The sequence below is a fragment of the Perca flavescens genome, chromosome 6 (genome assembly GCF_004354835.1).
Source record: "Perca flavescens isolate YP-PL-M2 chromosome 6, PFLA_1.0, whole genome shotgun sequence".
Classification (NCBI taxonomy): Eukaryota; Metazoa; Chordata; class Actinopteri; order Perciformes; family Percidae; genus Perca; species Perca flavescens.
In genome coordinates, this window is record NC_041336.1 from 11199528 (window position 1) to 11214590 (window position 15063).

Consider the following 15063-nt stretch of genomic DNA (forward strand, 5'->3'; position numbering starts at 1 on the left):
TGCAAATTGGAGGCCTTTTCACCCACTCGCCTCCAGTCAGTCGCACATGACTCACCGTCACACTATTGGGGACACCATGCTGCTGTTTGACCACCACTGTGTAGATCAGTCCGTCCTCCTCTTCCTCCACCACAGTGGACTGTAGAGCAGAGAAACCAGAGTAAGACAGTGTTTATGTGTTGCAAAGAATTCATGAAAATCAGTATGGACTTTGAATTCTTTGAAATTGAGAGGAATAAACTGTTTCGCTCAAGAAGATTTTTTTTTTTTTTTTTTGCTGCCGACTAAACTAAACTGACTAACCATTAGATGGTCTCATTAAAATGATTGAGACATAATCTGTTCAACAAGACACCCAATAGGCCTATCAATTTAAAAAAGAAAAAAGGGGGGGCAAAATCAAGCTGCTCTGAACTAATTTCTCACATGCTAGATAGAGCTCTAACGATCCCATTTAAGCCTCGGGGAAAGTCCCTGACACAGTTCTATTTTATACTTTTATCAGCTCACACAGGCACATAATATATCTATATCCTGTGCTCGTACAATGTGCAACACACTCTGGACTTACCAGATTCAGATCACAGTACCAGGTGGTTTTCATTGGTGAGGGCTCTGCCTGAAGAAGAGAACCAAACAAAGCAGACGTTAAGACAAAATACCTTATTTGTTGTAAAAAAAAAATAGCATTATAAATGAGTGAATTAGCAGTAAAGCAACACATTATACTGTACAGTATGCGTGTGTTGTTTAAAATGAAGCCTTCTTGCAGCCTAAAAAACACTTGAACTGCCTGTGCAATCAATGAATAATAATTGTCCAAATTACTTGGCAGCACTGGTGCCCAGTCTTATCAACAACTACACATTGACACACACGGGTTATGTCGCAGACAGCCAATGACTCATAGCATTTTAATAGTAAGAAGAAGTGTGAGACTTTCAGTAGCACTGCAGAGACATTTGAATATGGTCAGAACAGCCATAGGGACAAGAGCCAGATGCCACAAAACAGCTTTCAATCACATTCTAAGCCACACCTTTTAAATGTCTTTAAAGCCCAGTGGCAGTTCATTTTTTTACTCAAGTGCCGTAGTTAGGTACAGTTTCGAGGTACTTCACTTAAGTATTTTCATTCTATACAACTTTATACTTCTACTTCACTACATTTCAGCAGCAAATGTTGTACTTTTTACTGCGCTACATTTATCGGACAGCTGTTTTTGTAAAAGAGTAAACCAGTGGTTCCTTAACCTTTTTGGCTTGCGACCTTTTAAAAAAAACTGTTTTTTTTGCAGTTGGGGCCTGTTTCAGATGTCTATGAGTTGTTAGAACTTCTATCAAAGATGTATTTTCCCTCTAATTGTAATTGTAAGTTGCTTTGGATAAAAGCGTCAGCTAAATGACATGTAATGTAATGCTGTGACCCTTTGTAGGGGCTGGATCCCAGGTTGGAAACCAGCGAAATAAGCTACCTAACTATATAACCAGCTACAACATTAATAAAATGCATCAGTGCAACTGTTTCCGTGTTTTAGTGTTGACTAGGTTTAAGAAATCAGCGATGGGGGTGCCCGGATAGCTCAGTTGGTAGAGCGGGCGCCCATAGAGGTTTACTCCTTGACGCAGCGGGCCAGGGTTTGACATGCATGTCATTCCCCCTCTCTCTCCCCTTTCATTTCTTCAGCTGTCATGTCAATAAAGGCCTAAAAATGCCCAAAAAATAATCTTAAAAAAAAGAAAGAAATCAGCAATGGGTGTTTCTCAGCTGATATTGGCATATTTTACTCATGCAAACACATCTTTAACAGAATCAAAAAACATGAATAACTCAGGTCTAGTTGTTGTCCAGTGTTAGTTCTTACAGTAGCGGAGAATGAGTCTTATGTTGGGAATTGTCGGTTGTGGGTTGGGCTGAGCCTTTTGTTTACATCTAGATCACAGATTTACATCTTAGTAATACAGTGATCAATATTGTTTCACACTCCTTCCGACACTGACACTTTCGCAACTGTGACTTTTTCCATCATAAAAAATGCATGAGCAGGACACTGTGTATGAAGTCATCCTGGTTGTCTGGCGGAATCTCCAGACAACTTAAAACGTAATGTACGTCGTCGTGACTATAAAACACGAGCAACACCTTAAAAACAAGACAAATACACCAAAAACACATCTTATAAACCCTTTTGACTGCTCAGCCTCTCAAAAAAGCTAATGCCCTGCCTTATATTTTCATTCATTTTGCTTTCTCATATGCAAATTCAAAGTCACATATAAGCCAAGAAACATATTCATACGAACAGCAGAGGGGACTGAGTCCTTCTTTTCCCCCTGTTCGACCTATGGTGTAATTAGCTGTAATAAGCATATGTTAGCCACTATTGGCCTCTTTCAAATTACCTTGGCTTGACTTGAACAAAGGTCAACGCTCCAAGCAGGCGCTTGTTGCATTCAAAACGGATCCTACTGCCCTGAGTAATATAGTCTGCGTGTCAAACCTGTTATTCTACCTGCTATCTCTGCTTGATTCTACGCAAATCTGCATGCGATTCTATCTTTCCAATGAAATCACCCCAAGCACACAAACACGTACACAGAAAAAAATGGTCACCCAAGTTACCTTTCCCTCTGCAAGTCCAGACAGGGAGCAATCCCTCAGCTTCCTGGAAATCTTCAGGATGAAGCTACGAATAGCATTTTCTCTATTTTCTCTCATCTGTTGCGCCTTCTTTTCTCTCTCTCTCTCTCTCTCTCTCTTTCTTTCGATACTGTTATTTCACGGCGTGTATGTCAGTTGACCTAGATCTGTGTCTTTATGTCTTTACCGTTTGCCTCTCAACGTCTTGTGGCTCTATATCACAAAGACACACCTGAAGCAGGAGCTAAGTCCGGCCCCCTGCGAGCCTGCATCACCTGGGCACACCCATTTCACACACAAACACAGAGGAAGGGATATGTTGGTCTTGGTAGCACAACACTCATTTTCAGTGAGTCACTTTTTACACAGTCACCCATGGACACATACAGACACACTGCTCACACAAATGCAGACCCTCATCAATAGACACATGCATGAGCACTGCCCTGCAAACACGCATGCACGCACGAACGCACGCACGCACACACACACTGTGAGACAAAGCCCTGAAGCTATTTCCAGAACAATACCCCCTCTCTTTCAATCCCTCCCCCTCCTCTCTTCTGCTCTCTTTTTGTCTTTCTAGATGACCTTCCCATAGCCTACAGATCAAGTAGTTTGACTGAGTATCATGTTTTAATACACACTACAGCAAAAACAACAATTAACTGAGGACTAAGGATATAACAGGTAAAAAAAAATTGCACAGCCTTCATCCTGTATTTTTATTCAAAAGCCTGAGCTGCTGTTTGAGCAGGGAGAGGCCTGTAGACCTTGTAACGAGAGGTAACAAATGTTCAGACGGCCAGTGAACCAGGAAGCTAACTGTGTTTATTTAAGACGCTAATGACATCGCAGAGTGAAAAGCCATGTTAACTAGGTGGAGACGCTGTGTGTGTGGAGGGCAGTTAGCAGTTAGTATTAGTGTGTCAGCTAACATAACAACATATACAGAGCAACATTAGCTTTATCATTAGCATTCATCTGGAGTCATCTGAAGTTATGTTTCGGTCATCCTGGCCACTGTATGTACAATAATCCCTCTCAGCTCTATTTTGGTGTTCACCAACTCCTGGAAACAGTATGTTGCTCGTTAGCTACTAAATACTCCACTATGTTCACCAGCTAGCTGCTATCTTTATCCGTCTGTAGTATAGTGCAAGTTTACCAGAGGGTTTGTTTGTGCAAAAAACAACAAGGAAAACAAGGTTGATGAAAACGAAACGTCTAAAACGGTGAAGTTGCTAAAACCAAAACAATGAGCTAAAATATGCTAAAATGCTAACTGCAGTTGGGTTTTAATTCTCTGTAGGTTTGTCACTACGAGCGACACCTTTCACATTCCTTTTTTAATATACAGAGAATACAATTATGTCTTAAAGTCAGGTCCTCCAGAAGAATAGATGCTTAACTGCAAGGATTGGGTTAAAGTGCTGACAGAAAAACTGAAGTGTGCAAAATGTGCGCATAAAAATAAAAAATACAAAATTACGTTCTATTCAAACTACTCCAGTTAGTGGCGTCACACGTCTGCTAACGAGCATTAGTCATCCTAGAAAGCCAGACTATACACAAAGTAAACAGTATTTACTTTAAAACATTTGCACAGTTGGACATTATTCTCTGTAGCTATCATTAGGCCCTGCAAGACACAACCTGTAAAATTCATTTTGAGTACATGGGAACTAATTGATACAATCAACAATGTTTCTTAGCCTTAGATCATGCATTATGGTGGATAAGCTGAAACAAGAAAATTACAAAATTAAAATGTTCTTAAAACAAAGTGGGCCTGTCTGTTGTAGTCCAATATTGATATATTACTATGAAATAAAAAAAATAAAAAAAAGTTCTTTACTTGAATCAAAATCTGAGACAGCAAACGACAAATAAGATCCTCTAAACCAACAGTTGTTGCAGGGAGTCCGAATGAGATAACGCAGGTGATACAGCAATAAGAGAATAGATAGTAACAGAACAAATAAAACCTGATGCAGAACATTTCCTTGTAGTATTCTGCTGAATCTAACTCAGAAAACAAAGGGAACATGTAGAAGCATTTGCAGGCAGTTAACACTATGGTAAACAGCCCCATGGAGCTAACAAGTCTTGCTGAGATAAAAATAATTGTTAATAGGGCTTTAAATACAGCTTGTTTATATTTAATATAGTACGATTTCCCCCCAAGGCACAGTCTTATTACTTACATAAGTGTGAAAGTGATAGCCTTTAGCACTTTAAAAGTGACCCCATGGGCCTTTATCACAGACACAAAGATAACTAGCCCTTCGCTTTGTTTCCTTATTCCAGAAAGAGCTGGTATAGTGAGGTACTTGAGATAAAAGTATATGTGGAGTGAGTTTGCCTTCTGAAAATCCGGCTGAATGTGGGTCAAACCAGCCTTTTCTGTGCAGGAACTTTTCAAAGCGTAATAGATGTGTGTAATTTGGAGTTCAGCTGTCTCATAGGCTGGTGGATAAGCATCATGATTATAGGCCACCGCAGTGGGTGGCATGAGTTTTTTCTGGTGTAAAAAAAAAAAAAAAGACTCAGCTGCAGCTGTTAATTTGTTATTTTTAGGTTTTATCAAAACCAGTATTGATTTTTCCCATATGTGCCATTGTTGCTGTTGCCATATGTGACACTTTGTTTATGTTCTTTTCAAAGATGGGATCTTCTCTCAGAGCCCTAAGCTCTCCGTTTTCTAAACGTTGTTAAGTTGCATGCAGGAAGTACATAATAACTGGAGACAAACACAGGAAGCAGGACGTACTGTCGTGTTGCGAAGCTATTTTTTTCCCCCTTTCCTTCCATCATAAGCCGAGGCTGCGTCAACCTCTCCTCCTGAAAAACTTTGTCGGTTATTGGACGGCACCAAAAAAAGCACCGGGCAGGAAGCCGTCTCTCCCCAGTCTGAAAATACAATCAGTTCCATTAAATAAATTCATATAGCTGGGCTTCTGCTTTGCAAAAAAAACTTTGACTCTGAACCAACACACACACCGCTGCCACCCTTATTTAGTCTTTCCACTGGACAGGGGGTCATAAATACATCTTCTGAAGCTTTAACATAACCATTGTTTTTTAAGTGGTCCACAACCCAGACCCCTTCCTTCCTATCTTTCTCTCTGCTCCTCATCTCAGGCTTTCATCTATGTATCCCTTGGTGCCCGTTATCTACTCTCTTTCAAGTAAAACTCTGTGGCATTCAGCTCAAAGCTGTATTCTCCCCAATAGGACGAAAAAAAAAAACCTCAGTTGGATGTGATTACGCTGTTAGATATCATCAGTCTGTGATGTTCTGCAAGTTAATCTGTAGGGAATAGTTGACTTTTTGGTGTTCGAACTTTGCCTGATTGCCTGAGTGATTTCCACTAAAATGTCCAGATAACAGGCGTTAACTTGTTCCTATCAGTCAAAAGTGGATTTATGGGAGTAGCGAGCTAGCACGCCAAAGTATGTGGACACCCGAACATTACACACCTATGTGATTGTTATTCCAAAACAACGCACATTCATTTGCTCATACTCTTCTAGTATATTTGACATTGGAATCTTGCTGCAGGGGATTTGCTACCATCAATTTAAACACTTTTGCTTTCCTCCATGGTAAGACAACACATTCTACGAACTAGATGCTTTTTTTAACACAACCTGGCCATCAAAGGCAGTGTTCAAGTTCACCCCAAAGGTGCTGTCTGCTCTTTGAAACCATTATGTGCATTTGGGATTAGAGAAATACACCACCAAGCAAGGCAATTACATCATTATCTGTTATCTGTATTAACCATATTCTTTAGGTTTTTTTTTTCTTCTTTTATTTCAATCAATTAAACTAAACCTAAAAACACACTTTGTTTCTTTCACCTAGAAGCTTCATTGTTCACTCGAGGTTTTCACTTCATGCATTTTGACTCACACATCCAAGTTTCCCTCATTAAAAAACCAACAAGTGGCCGTATTGGATTCCACTCGACAGACTGTCCTTGGAGACGGCCTGTGATACTGGATACTGTTTACAGGGAGAGCGGGTGTACACCACATTGACCGGCCAAACCGCCACATACATTATTTACTGCGAGGTCTGCAGCCGCCATGTGACACCAGCACAGAGTCTTCTTTTTTTTTTTAGCTGCGAGGAGTTCCTTGCTAAGTAAAACCAAAGAGTCATGTGCAGGTCTTGTGTGGATGGGGTCAGTAGGTCATCATGACTCGAGGAAAATGTTTTCTTACCACTATGGCTGTTGAGGTCTGAAGCTTTTTTTTTTTTTACCACATGTAAGAGAGAAGAAATCCTGCCCTCATGTGTAGATATCGAAAGATAAAACTGAACAATACTTTGCAGGAAAAAGCCCCAAAACAACACTCCAACTGTGTGTAAAGTTCAACCATCTGAGGAGCTTCTGATATGACTCAACGAACCACACTTTGAAGTCACTAAACATTAACAGAGGTGAAAGATCGTGGGAAATTCACCTGTTCCATGAACCTTTTAAACTCTTCAGTTTCAGTTCAACTGCGTCCATGTTACAGATGTTATCCTGGAGTCTGTGCATTTCCTCCTAACTGGAGGACACTCCTACCTGTCTGTGTGTGTGTGTGTGTGTGTGTGTGTGTGTGTGTGTGTGTGTGTGTGTGTGTGTGTGTCTGTGCGTCTGTATGTGTGCGTGTTAGTGTAGGTGTCTGTGTGCAGGAATGTCGTCTTTCTGCACCAGCTATTCCCACACAAAGTTACGAAATTGTTACATTTCAAGCACTTTCACCTGTTCTGATTAAGTTCTAAGAAATAAGCACCAATAATGATCAAAAATCTTGTTTCTATTTTTTTTCTCACAAAAAAAACGAAAATGATCATATGATCATAAATGTGATCTCACAGGGGTAAATGGCAAATATGAACCATAAATGAGGTATATATCATTGGTAATTGTGCTAAAGTAAACATCTCTTAAGTATTTTTACATTAATTGTTATGGCTGTATTGATTTAAAAGCCTAATAATGTGGTGGGTCCACCAGACCCGGGAACATTGGCTGTGTAACAAAAATATGAACACCTACAGCAAGGATTAACAAAGCCAAGCCATCGACTATAGACCTATGGAGAAACGCAGCAGCGCAGCTATCGGCAGTGTTGGGGAGTAACGGAATACATGTAACGGCGTTACTTATTCAGAATACAAATTATGAGTAACTGTATTCCGTTACAGTTACAATTTAAATAGTTGGTATTTAGAATACAGTTACATTGTTAAAATCAATGGATTACATGACAATACTTCTCCGTTTCACGAGTTTATTCACTCTGAATAAATTAAGGCAACTGCATTTTCCAGAAGCCCCGATATGAAATAGAAAAAAATAGCTATTTGCGTGATCAGTCACAATGGAGTCGGAACCGGCACAACAGAGACAGGGCAGCAATACGTTTCTATCTTGGAAATTCAAACAGCATTTCACATTAAAGAACGAACAGGGAGAATGAAATACAGCTAACTGTGCCGTGCAGCCTCTGCTTGCCAGCAACCAACCTCCTTTCAGCCCCAAATTACTCCACCTCCAACCTGAAGAAGCATCTTAAAGTAAGTTATATTTTTAATTAGCCAATGGTAGTCGTCTGCTGTAGTTTTACTGGTCACCTTGCTATTTTAACATTGACGTGCGACTTTACATTCTCCTAGGTGCTGATTTACTAGCTCCAGAGCCGTTTAAAGACTATAGCCCCGTTTGACATGCTAACTAACGTTAGCTAAAATTAGCTTGTGGTAGCTTAGACTGCAGTTCGATTTTTGTAGTGGGCTATGCAGTTCGGGACTACCAATACAATAATCTATCTGCTTGTTCAGGTACACATTCAGCTAGTTGGAATAAAAAGAACACACCATTATAGGCCTGTTTAGTAAGCTGGATGTGATAGCCGCATTCCTACACTTATAAAACGCAATTCAATGTGGAAGTAATCTTGAAGTAATCCAAGTATTCAGAATACGTTACTCAGATTGAGTAACGTAACGGAATACGTTACAAATTACATTTGTGGGCATGTATTCTGGATTCTGTAACGAAATACGTTTTGAAAGTATCCTTCCCAACACTGGCTATTGGCCCTGGTGACCTCAGCATCACAAGAATTAGAGGAGAGCGATTAGGCAAGGTGTGATTTTTGTTTTCTTGTATATTGATTTGTTTTTGTTTTCCTCGAGGCTGCAGAGGGTGGGGGGTGGGTGAGGGTTTTGGTTATTGTCTAATTGTATCGGTTTGTTCTGTATGTTGTATGTTCAAAATATAAAAATAATAAAAAAATGATCTTTAAAGGTCCCATGGCATGACAATGTCACTTTATGAGGTTTTTTAACATTAATATGAGTTCCCCAAGCCTGCCTATGGTCCCCCAGTAGCTAGATATGGCGATAAGTGTAAACCGAGCCCTGGGTATCCTGCTCTGCCTTTGAGAAAATATCTGGAATCTTTCTCCTTATGAGGTCATAAGGAGCAAGCTTACCTCCCCTTTCACTGCTTTGCCCCCCCAGAGAATTTGGCTCACCCATGAGAAAGAGAGAGACATCATGGCTTTCAAACGAGAAAAATGGCAGTTGGTCAAGGCCACACCCCACCTTCCCCCCCTCTCTCCTTCTCAATAGCTACAGACACAGAAATGGCACATCCTAAGGAAAGCTCATTGTGGGACTGGCTCTAGTGGCTGTAATTCTGCACCAAGGCTGAATTTCAGGAAAGAGACTTCCGATACAGTATTAGGGGACCACTAAGGTCTATATAAAAGAGACTTCAGATACAGTATTAGGGGACCACTAAGGTCTATATAAAAGAGACTTCAGATACAGTATTAGGGGACCACTAAGGTCTATATAAAAGAGACTTCAGATACAGTATTAGGGGACCACTAAGGTCTATATAAAAGAGACTTCAGATACAGTATTAGGGGACCACTAAGGTCTATATAAAAGAGACTTCAGATACAGTATTAGGGGACCACTAAGGTCTATATAAAAGAGACTTCAGATACAGTATTAGGGGACCACCAAGGTCTATATAAAAGAGACTTCAGATACAGTATTAGGGGACCACTAAGGTCTATATAAAAGAGACTTCAGATACAGTATTAGGGGACCACTAAGGTCTATATAAAAGAGACTTCAGATACAGTATTAATGGACCACTAAGGTCTATATAAAAGAGACTTCAGATACAGTATTAGGGGACCACTAAGGTCTATATAAAAGCTTCCAAAGAGCACCATGTCATGGGACCTTTAAAAAAATAAATAAAAAATGAACACCACACAAGGGTTAAGCTAAATGCTAGAAGCTAACATGCTCACAATGACAATGCAAACATCCTGATGCTAAGCAGGTATAATGTTTACCATGTTCACCATCGTAGTTTAGCGTGTTAGCCTCCACCATTTGCTAATTAGCACTAAACACAAAGTAAGGCTGAAGCTAATGGAAATGTTCGTTTTGCAGATATTTGGTCATAAACCTAAGTATTAGGCATATGAGAATCTTGGCATGATGATGGCACTAGAGGAATTTATTCAGTTTTTGGAAAGTAACAGCATTTGGGTTGCCCTGGTGGAAATATACTACTGGGCACAGGAGACACACACACACACACACACACACACACACACATATGCCATCTTCATCTCTCTCTTACTTACTGAATCACACTGTGTTTATTCCCTCAGGGTTTTCTAAAAAAAAACAGGTGACCACATCTGCTGTTTATTCAAGAACCTGATAGTTGAACTCAGCATGCACGGTTTCACAGTCCTAATTGCTGTTAGCGGTGTCGCCTAGGAGAGCCATGACAAATAAAAAGTTCTCTCATCGCCGTCATACCACTTTATTGTGTGAACAGAAGAAAGTCTAATAAAGTTGATGGCAGAAGAGTGTCAGTACTCAAACTGTCAAACGCCACGAAGAGTCCACAGAACAGAGCTCTGAGAAATTAACTTTGTGTCAAACTCTGTAACACGCTAAAGAGACAAAATGATGATCGTGTTTTACATGAGGCAGAAGGAAAACACTTACCTGTGAAGTTTCCAATTCATCGCTGCCGCTCCCCCTCCTTGATTGGTTGCCCGGGGTGCCGCTGTCAGGCGGTAAGGGCCGGTAGCCAATGAGAGGCACGTCGCTTGACTCCACCCCCGGCAGGTCATAACCTCCTGTTCGCATGCTACGGGGGAGCATGGTGCCAGCTGCCACAGACAGGAAGGACATGAAAAAATAAGTGTTTCGTGGTCTCTTAAGCCTGTTTTATGGATCTACGGAGGCTCCACGCAGAGCTTTCGCCGTAGCCTACGTAAGTGGCATGATGTTTATACTTGTGCGCTGGTGTGTGCGACGAGCCGGCATGTGTGTGTGTGTGGGGGAGTGGGTGATAGAGCGAGGGAGAAGTGAGAGCGTGACGGCGATTGGCTTCGGAGCGAGTACCGACTCTAGAGTTACAGTGAGAGAAACAAAGTGTCTCCCCTGTTCTTTCTGGCCACGATGGGACATCTTTAGCAGGAAGAGTTAACCCTCTCCTTGATTTCACGTTGTTTATGGAGAAGGAGAACCAGGAAATGAGTCGGGAGAAATGCAACGCTACCAAGCCACGGCCGAGCGACATGCGTCGGGTACGCCGTCGATTCGACGCAGAAGCATAAAACGAGCTTTAGGCTGTGGTTCAGACAAACATCTGGTGAGTTAATTGGGATTAGACAACATGTTTATCATTAGTAATTACTAGTATTCTCATAGTTAGTATTAGTACGTTTTAAAGTAACATTTGAAGCTTACTATACTGTTTGCTATTATTCTCCTTACAAATCACTCACTAAGGCCAGGAGAGCACTGGCTTCCTGTGTTTAAAAGAACTAATTTCAAAATATTACTATTGGTTTATAACTCACTGAATGGTTTACATACATTTGTAATCTGCGGCTACTGTAGGCCTACATTATGAAGCGTCCTGCCCCGAAACATGGAGAAGCTCAGTTTGTATGCACCAAATATCTGAAACTAATATATTACAGATTCTTTTTATCTCCTACTTTATTTTACTCTTCTTAAATGCAGAATTTGTTTTAAATCGCCTTTTGTTTACTTTATATCTAAGGGATAGGTTCACAATTTTCCAAGTCTGTCTTAAACCAATAATCATATCATCATATGAACACTGAAACAGGTTTTGCTTGCTGTAATCATTCCCGCTGTTCACCGGTGCAATAAAATGTTCCCTGTCAAATGTGTTTTCACTGTAAGCGATGGGGCACAAACTCCACAGTCCTCGTTCTGTTCTTCTATTGTATTTAAAAGTTAATCTAAGCCTGATATGCTATCTTTTAATGCATTTTTATGTCTTATGTAAAGCACTCTGAATTGCCTTGTTGTTAAAAGGCACTATACAAATAAACTGGCCTTTCCTTACCTTAGTGGATAGATTTTTAAACTTTGAGGTAGGTAGATAATAGATGGATAGAATGAACTTTTAATGATCACAATAAAGTCTGATTAGAACAACAATACATGCCAATACATGTATTGCCACTTTTATTTCAGTTTTTGAGTTCTTTTTTTGTTACCAGCTAACTATCTGAACCTGCTCAACGTTGGACAGTTTATCAGGCTCAGGTTTGACTTACAAAAACAGTAGAGCAACCTTTGAGTGCAAATTCTAGACATTTTAAATGAAAGGAACACACTGCAGTAAGTTAATGGCAGCACGGAGGCCATTTCGTGGTTGATTTGTTTAACACATTCATAGTGCCCCACCGCATGTCAGGATTTGCATAGCAACCCTCCTTCCATTTCCCTTTCCTCGCTTTGGTATTTGGATGGCCATGAAGATAGACATCTCATAAACACTGTTTCAGGAAGAGAGGTTTATAGGAAAGAGAGAGAGATAGAGAGGTGATACAGTAGAACGTGCTATTGAAATGCTCAACTATGGATTGATTACATGTTGATGAATGTGTGTATTAAAGTTTCTTTTGACTTTTCTGAGCAAAACATGCAGAATGGCTGCCAGGTGGCTGCTGTAGCTGAAAGGCCAAATAATCAGTCCCCTAAAGAGCCTGCTGACACTTCCATCCTGGTGAAAATTTCCTTCGAGGACCCCCTATCCGCTCTCACAGCTCTGGTTAAGAAAGAGCAGGGGTTTAAAAAGCCTCAAGTGTGATATAAAAATGTGCTGGCACTCCCAACTTACCATTGTGCTTTTGTCTTGGACGCCTGCAGCGTTGTAGCATTTGTGCAACACTTCCTTTCTCCTACGTGCTCATTTGTCATTGTTGTAGTTTTGTAATTTGGCTCATTATAATCTTGCTTAAGAAACTAGTTTGCAGTCTGCATGACAGAGGGAGAGACGCGCAGGCCTGCAGGGAAAACAAGTCCAAGTTTATGCCCCAACCAACGGCTAAGCAGAAGTCTGAATGCCTGCTATTCACTGGATCTGACCAAAGCAAACAGAGCACATATGACTGAGGAAAACAAACACATACTGTACAGCTGTAACTAGGTTACAGCTTAGTCACACACCCCATAATGCTACTTTTCTGCTCAATGCATGCCGCCATAGGGTGGTGCTACAGTTATGCTCAGTCCTAATGATAGCGTCTTGTCACAATGTAGGCTGGATGATGTGAATAAAGCACGACAGTGTGAGGGCTGTTAAAGTTTGAGCGTGCTGACACTCGTATTAAAACCCACAATAGTGACCAATGGTGAAATGTGCTTCCTACTATGAGTCACACACTGACATGTAAAAAACAAAAATATAGCCTAGAGGAAGAGAAGTGAGTGAAGCTGTAAATCAACTTACTTATAGCCAAGTGGCATTCGCAGGATGTGGGTTGTCCAACTGTGGTCAGCTGGATTCAGGCAGCATTGGGTGGCCTCTGGTGCTGCTGGATCGGTGGCCGGCTCAGCTGAGGAGAGTCGCGCCCATCTGTACGACCGTCACCGACGACAACGACGAGAGAGTCTCCGTCCACCGCCTCGCGCCCCCACCCTCTCTCCTCTCTATCAGTATCCCCGCACCGCTCGTCTATCCAGCCTTCAGCAGCTGATAGCGCACTTTGGCCAAGCTGCAAACTCCCTCTCCTCTCCTCTCCTCTCCTCCTCCTTCCCCCCCCCCTCTCTCTCTCTCTCTCTCTCTCTCTCTCTCTCTCTCTCTCTCTCTCTCTCTTTATGACATCGCAGTTCCTGTATGTTGTGGACTCATCGCTTTGGCAACAGCACCGTCTCTCTGGGTGCTACACAGTGTACAGCAGCCCGGCTCCAATACACCGCTCCTCCGGGGAAATGCGACTTCAGGGGCAGAAGAGGGAAACGCACAGACGCATTTCCGCACGATCGGCTCGAGCGTACGCACGCACGCACGCAAGCTACACACACACGCTTTTCTCTTACCAGTGACAGACCTTAAACCTGTAACCTCTTCACCTCATCTAACCTAATCCTGACGGTAACCATAACACCAAATCCAAAAGCCCAGGGGTTAACTTTATGACTTTATTTTAATACACTTAGTTCATGCGTATTGCATACCAAACCTTAAAATATCTTTCTTCTAATCATGCAAAATTTGTATTACAGTAATGGGCCTACTTTACCTTGACCATATACAGTCTATGACCTTACAGTAATCAACTACAACAGTAAAATGTTGTGTAAACAGTTAATGCACCAGTAAAAAAAATATAATAATATATATAATATAGGCCTACTGCATATTACAGTTATAGAATTTTCTGCACAATGAGGCTACTTTTACTTATCTGAAAAAAAAATTGCATGCAGGATATTTTTACACTGTGGTATTGTTAACGTCAAATGAACCCCCCATACAATTATCAATAGAGCAACGTACATATACAAAAAAAAAAAAAACATGCATATGACCACAACACATGTTCATCAATATATCACAACCACCAAATGGCCAAGATGGCCAATAATAAGTAAATAAGTAAACAGTAGAGTGTGAGTGGATTTCCAACTACAGTCAATTATAAACATTAGGTATAGACAGTAGGATTGCCTGCATCTTTAATAACAATGGCAGTTAATCTTAAAGTGAGCATTGCGTGTGTGCGCGTGTGTGTGTGTGTGTGTGTGTGTGTGTGTGTGTGTGTGTGTTTGTGTGCACACCCCTGAGTCTCATGACATCACCTGACTCTGATCCGAACAGTATCAAGCTTAACTCTCTGTCCGATCTTTGATGAATTAGCTGATGCACTTATCAGTGAGAGGCTGCCATGCCAAAAGGACTGGCTGAGATTAGACATGCTGCTGTTATTGTTGCATACCTCGACTGTCAGCTGGCAGTTATGAATGGGACTGTTTGTAACCACAGCCATAAATAGTTACCACAGCCACCATGTGATGTGATAATGTGCAGACAGGAAGTTGAAATA

At 41.1% G+C, this 15063-nt stretch overlaps 1 protein-coding gene across 1 annotated transcript in view; it reads right to left on the minus strand.

The window, feature by feature from the left end:
- The window catches only part of rgl2 (ral guanine nucleotide dissociation stimulator-like 2), a 35460-nt gene extending 21495 nt beyond the window's left edge, over window positions 1-13965 (minus strand). Inside the window, exons 1-4 of the mRNA XM_028579708.1 lie at window positions 13467-13965; window positions 10694-10860; window positions 572-619; window positions 56-139 (exon numbers count right to left, since the gene is read on the minus strand). Of these exons, the coding sequence (XP_028435509.1) occupies window positions 56-139; window positions 572-619; window positions 10694-10852 (291 nt within the window). The 5' untranslated portion in view covers window positions 10853-10860; window positions 13467-13965. The remainder of the gene's footprint in view (window positions 1-55; window positions 140-571; window positions 620-10693; window positions 10861-13466) is intronic.
- Between the last annotated feature and the right edge of the window lie 1098 nt (window positions 13966-15063).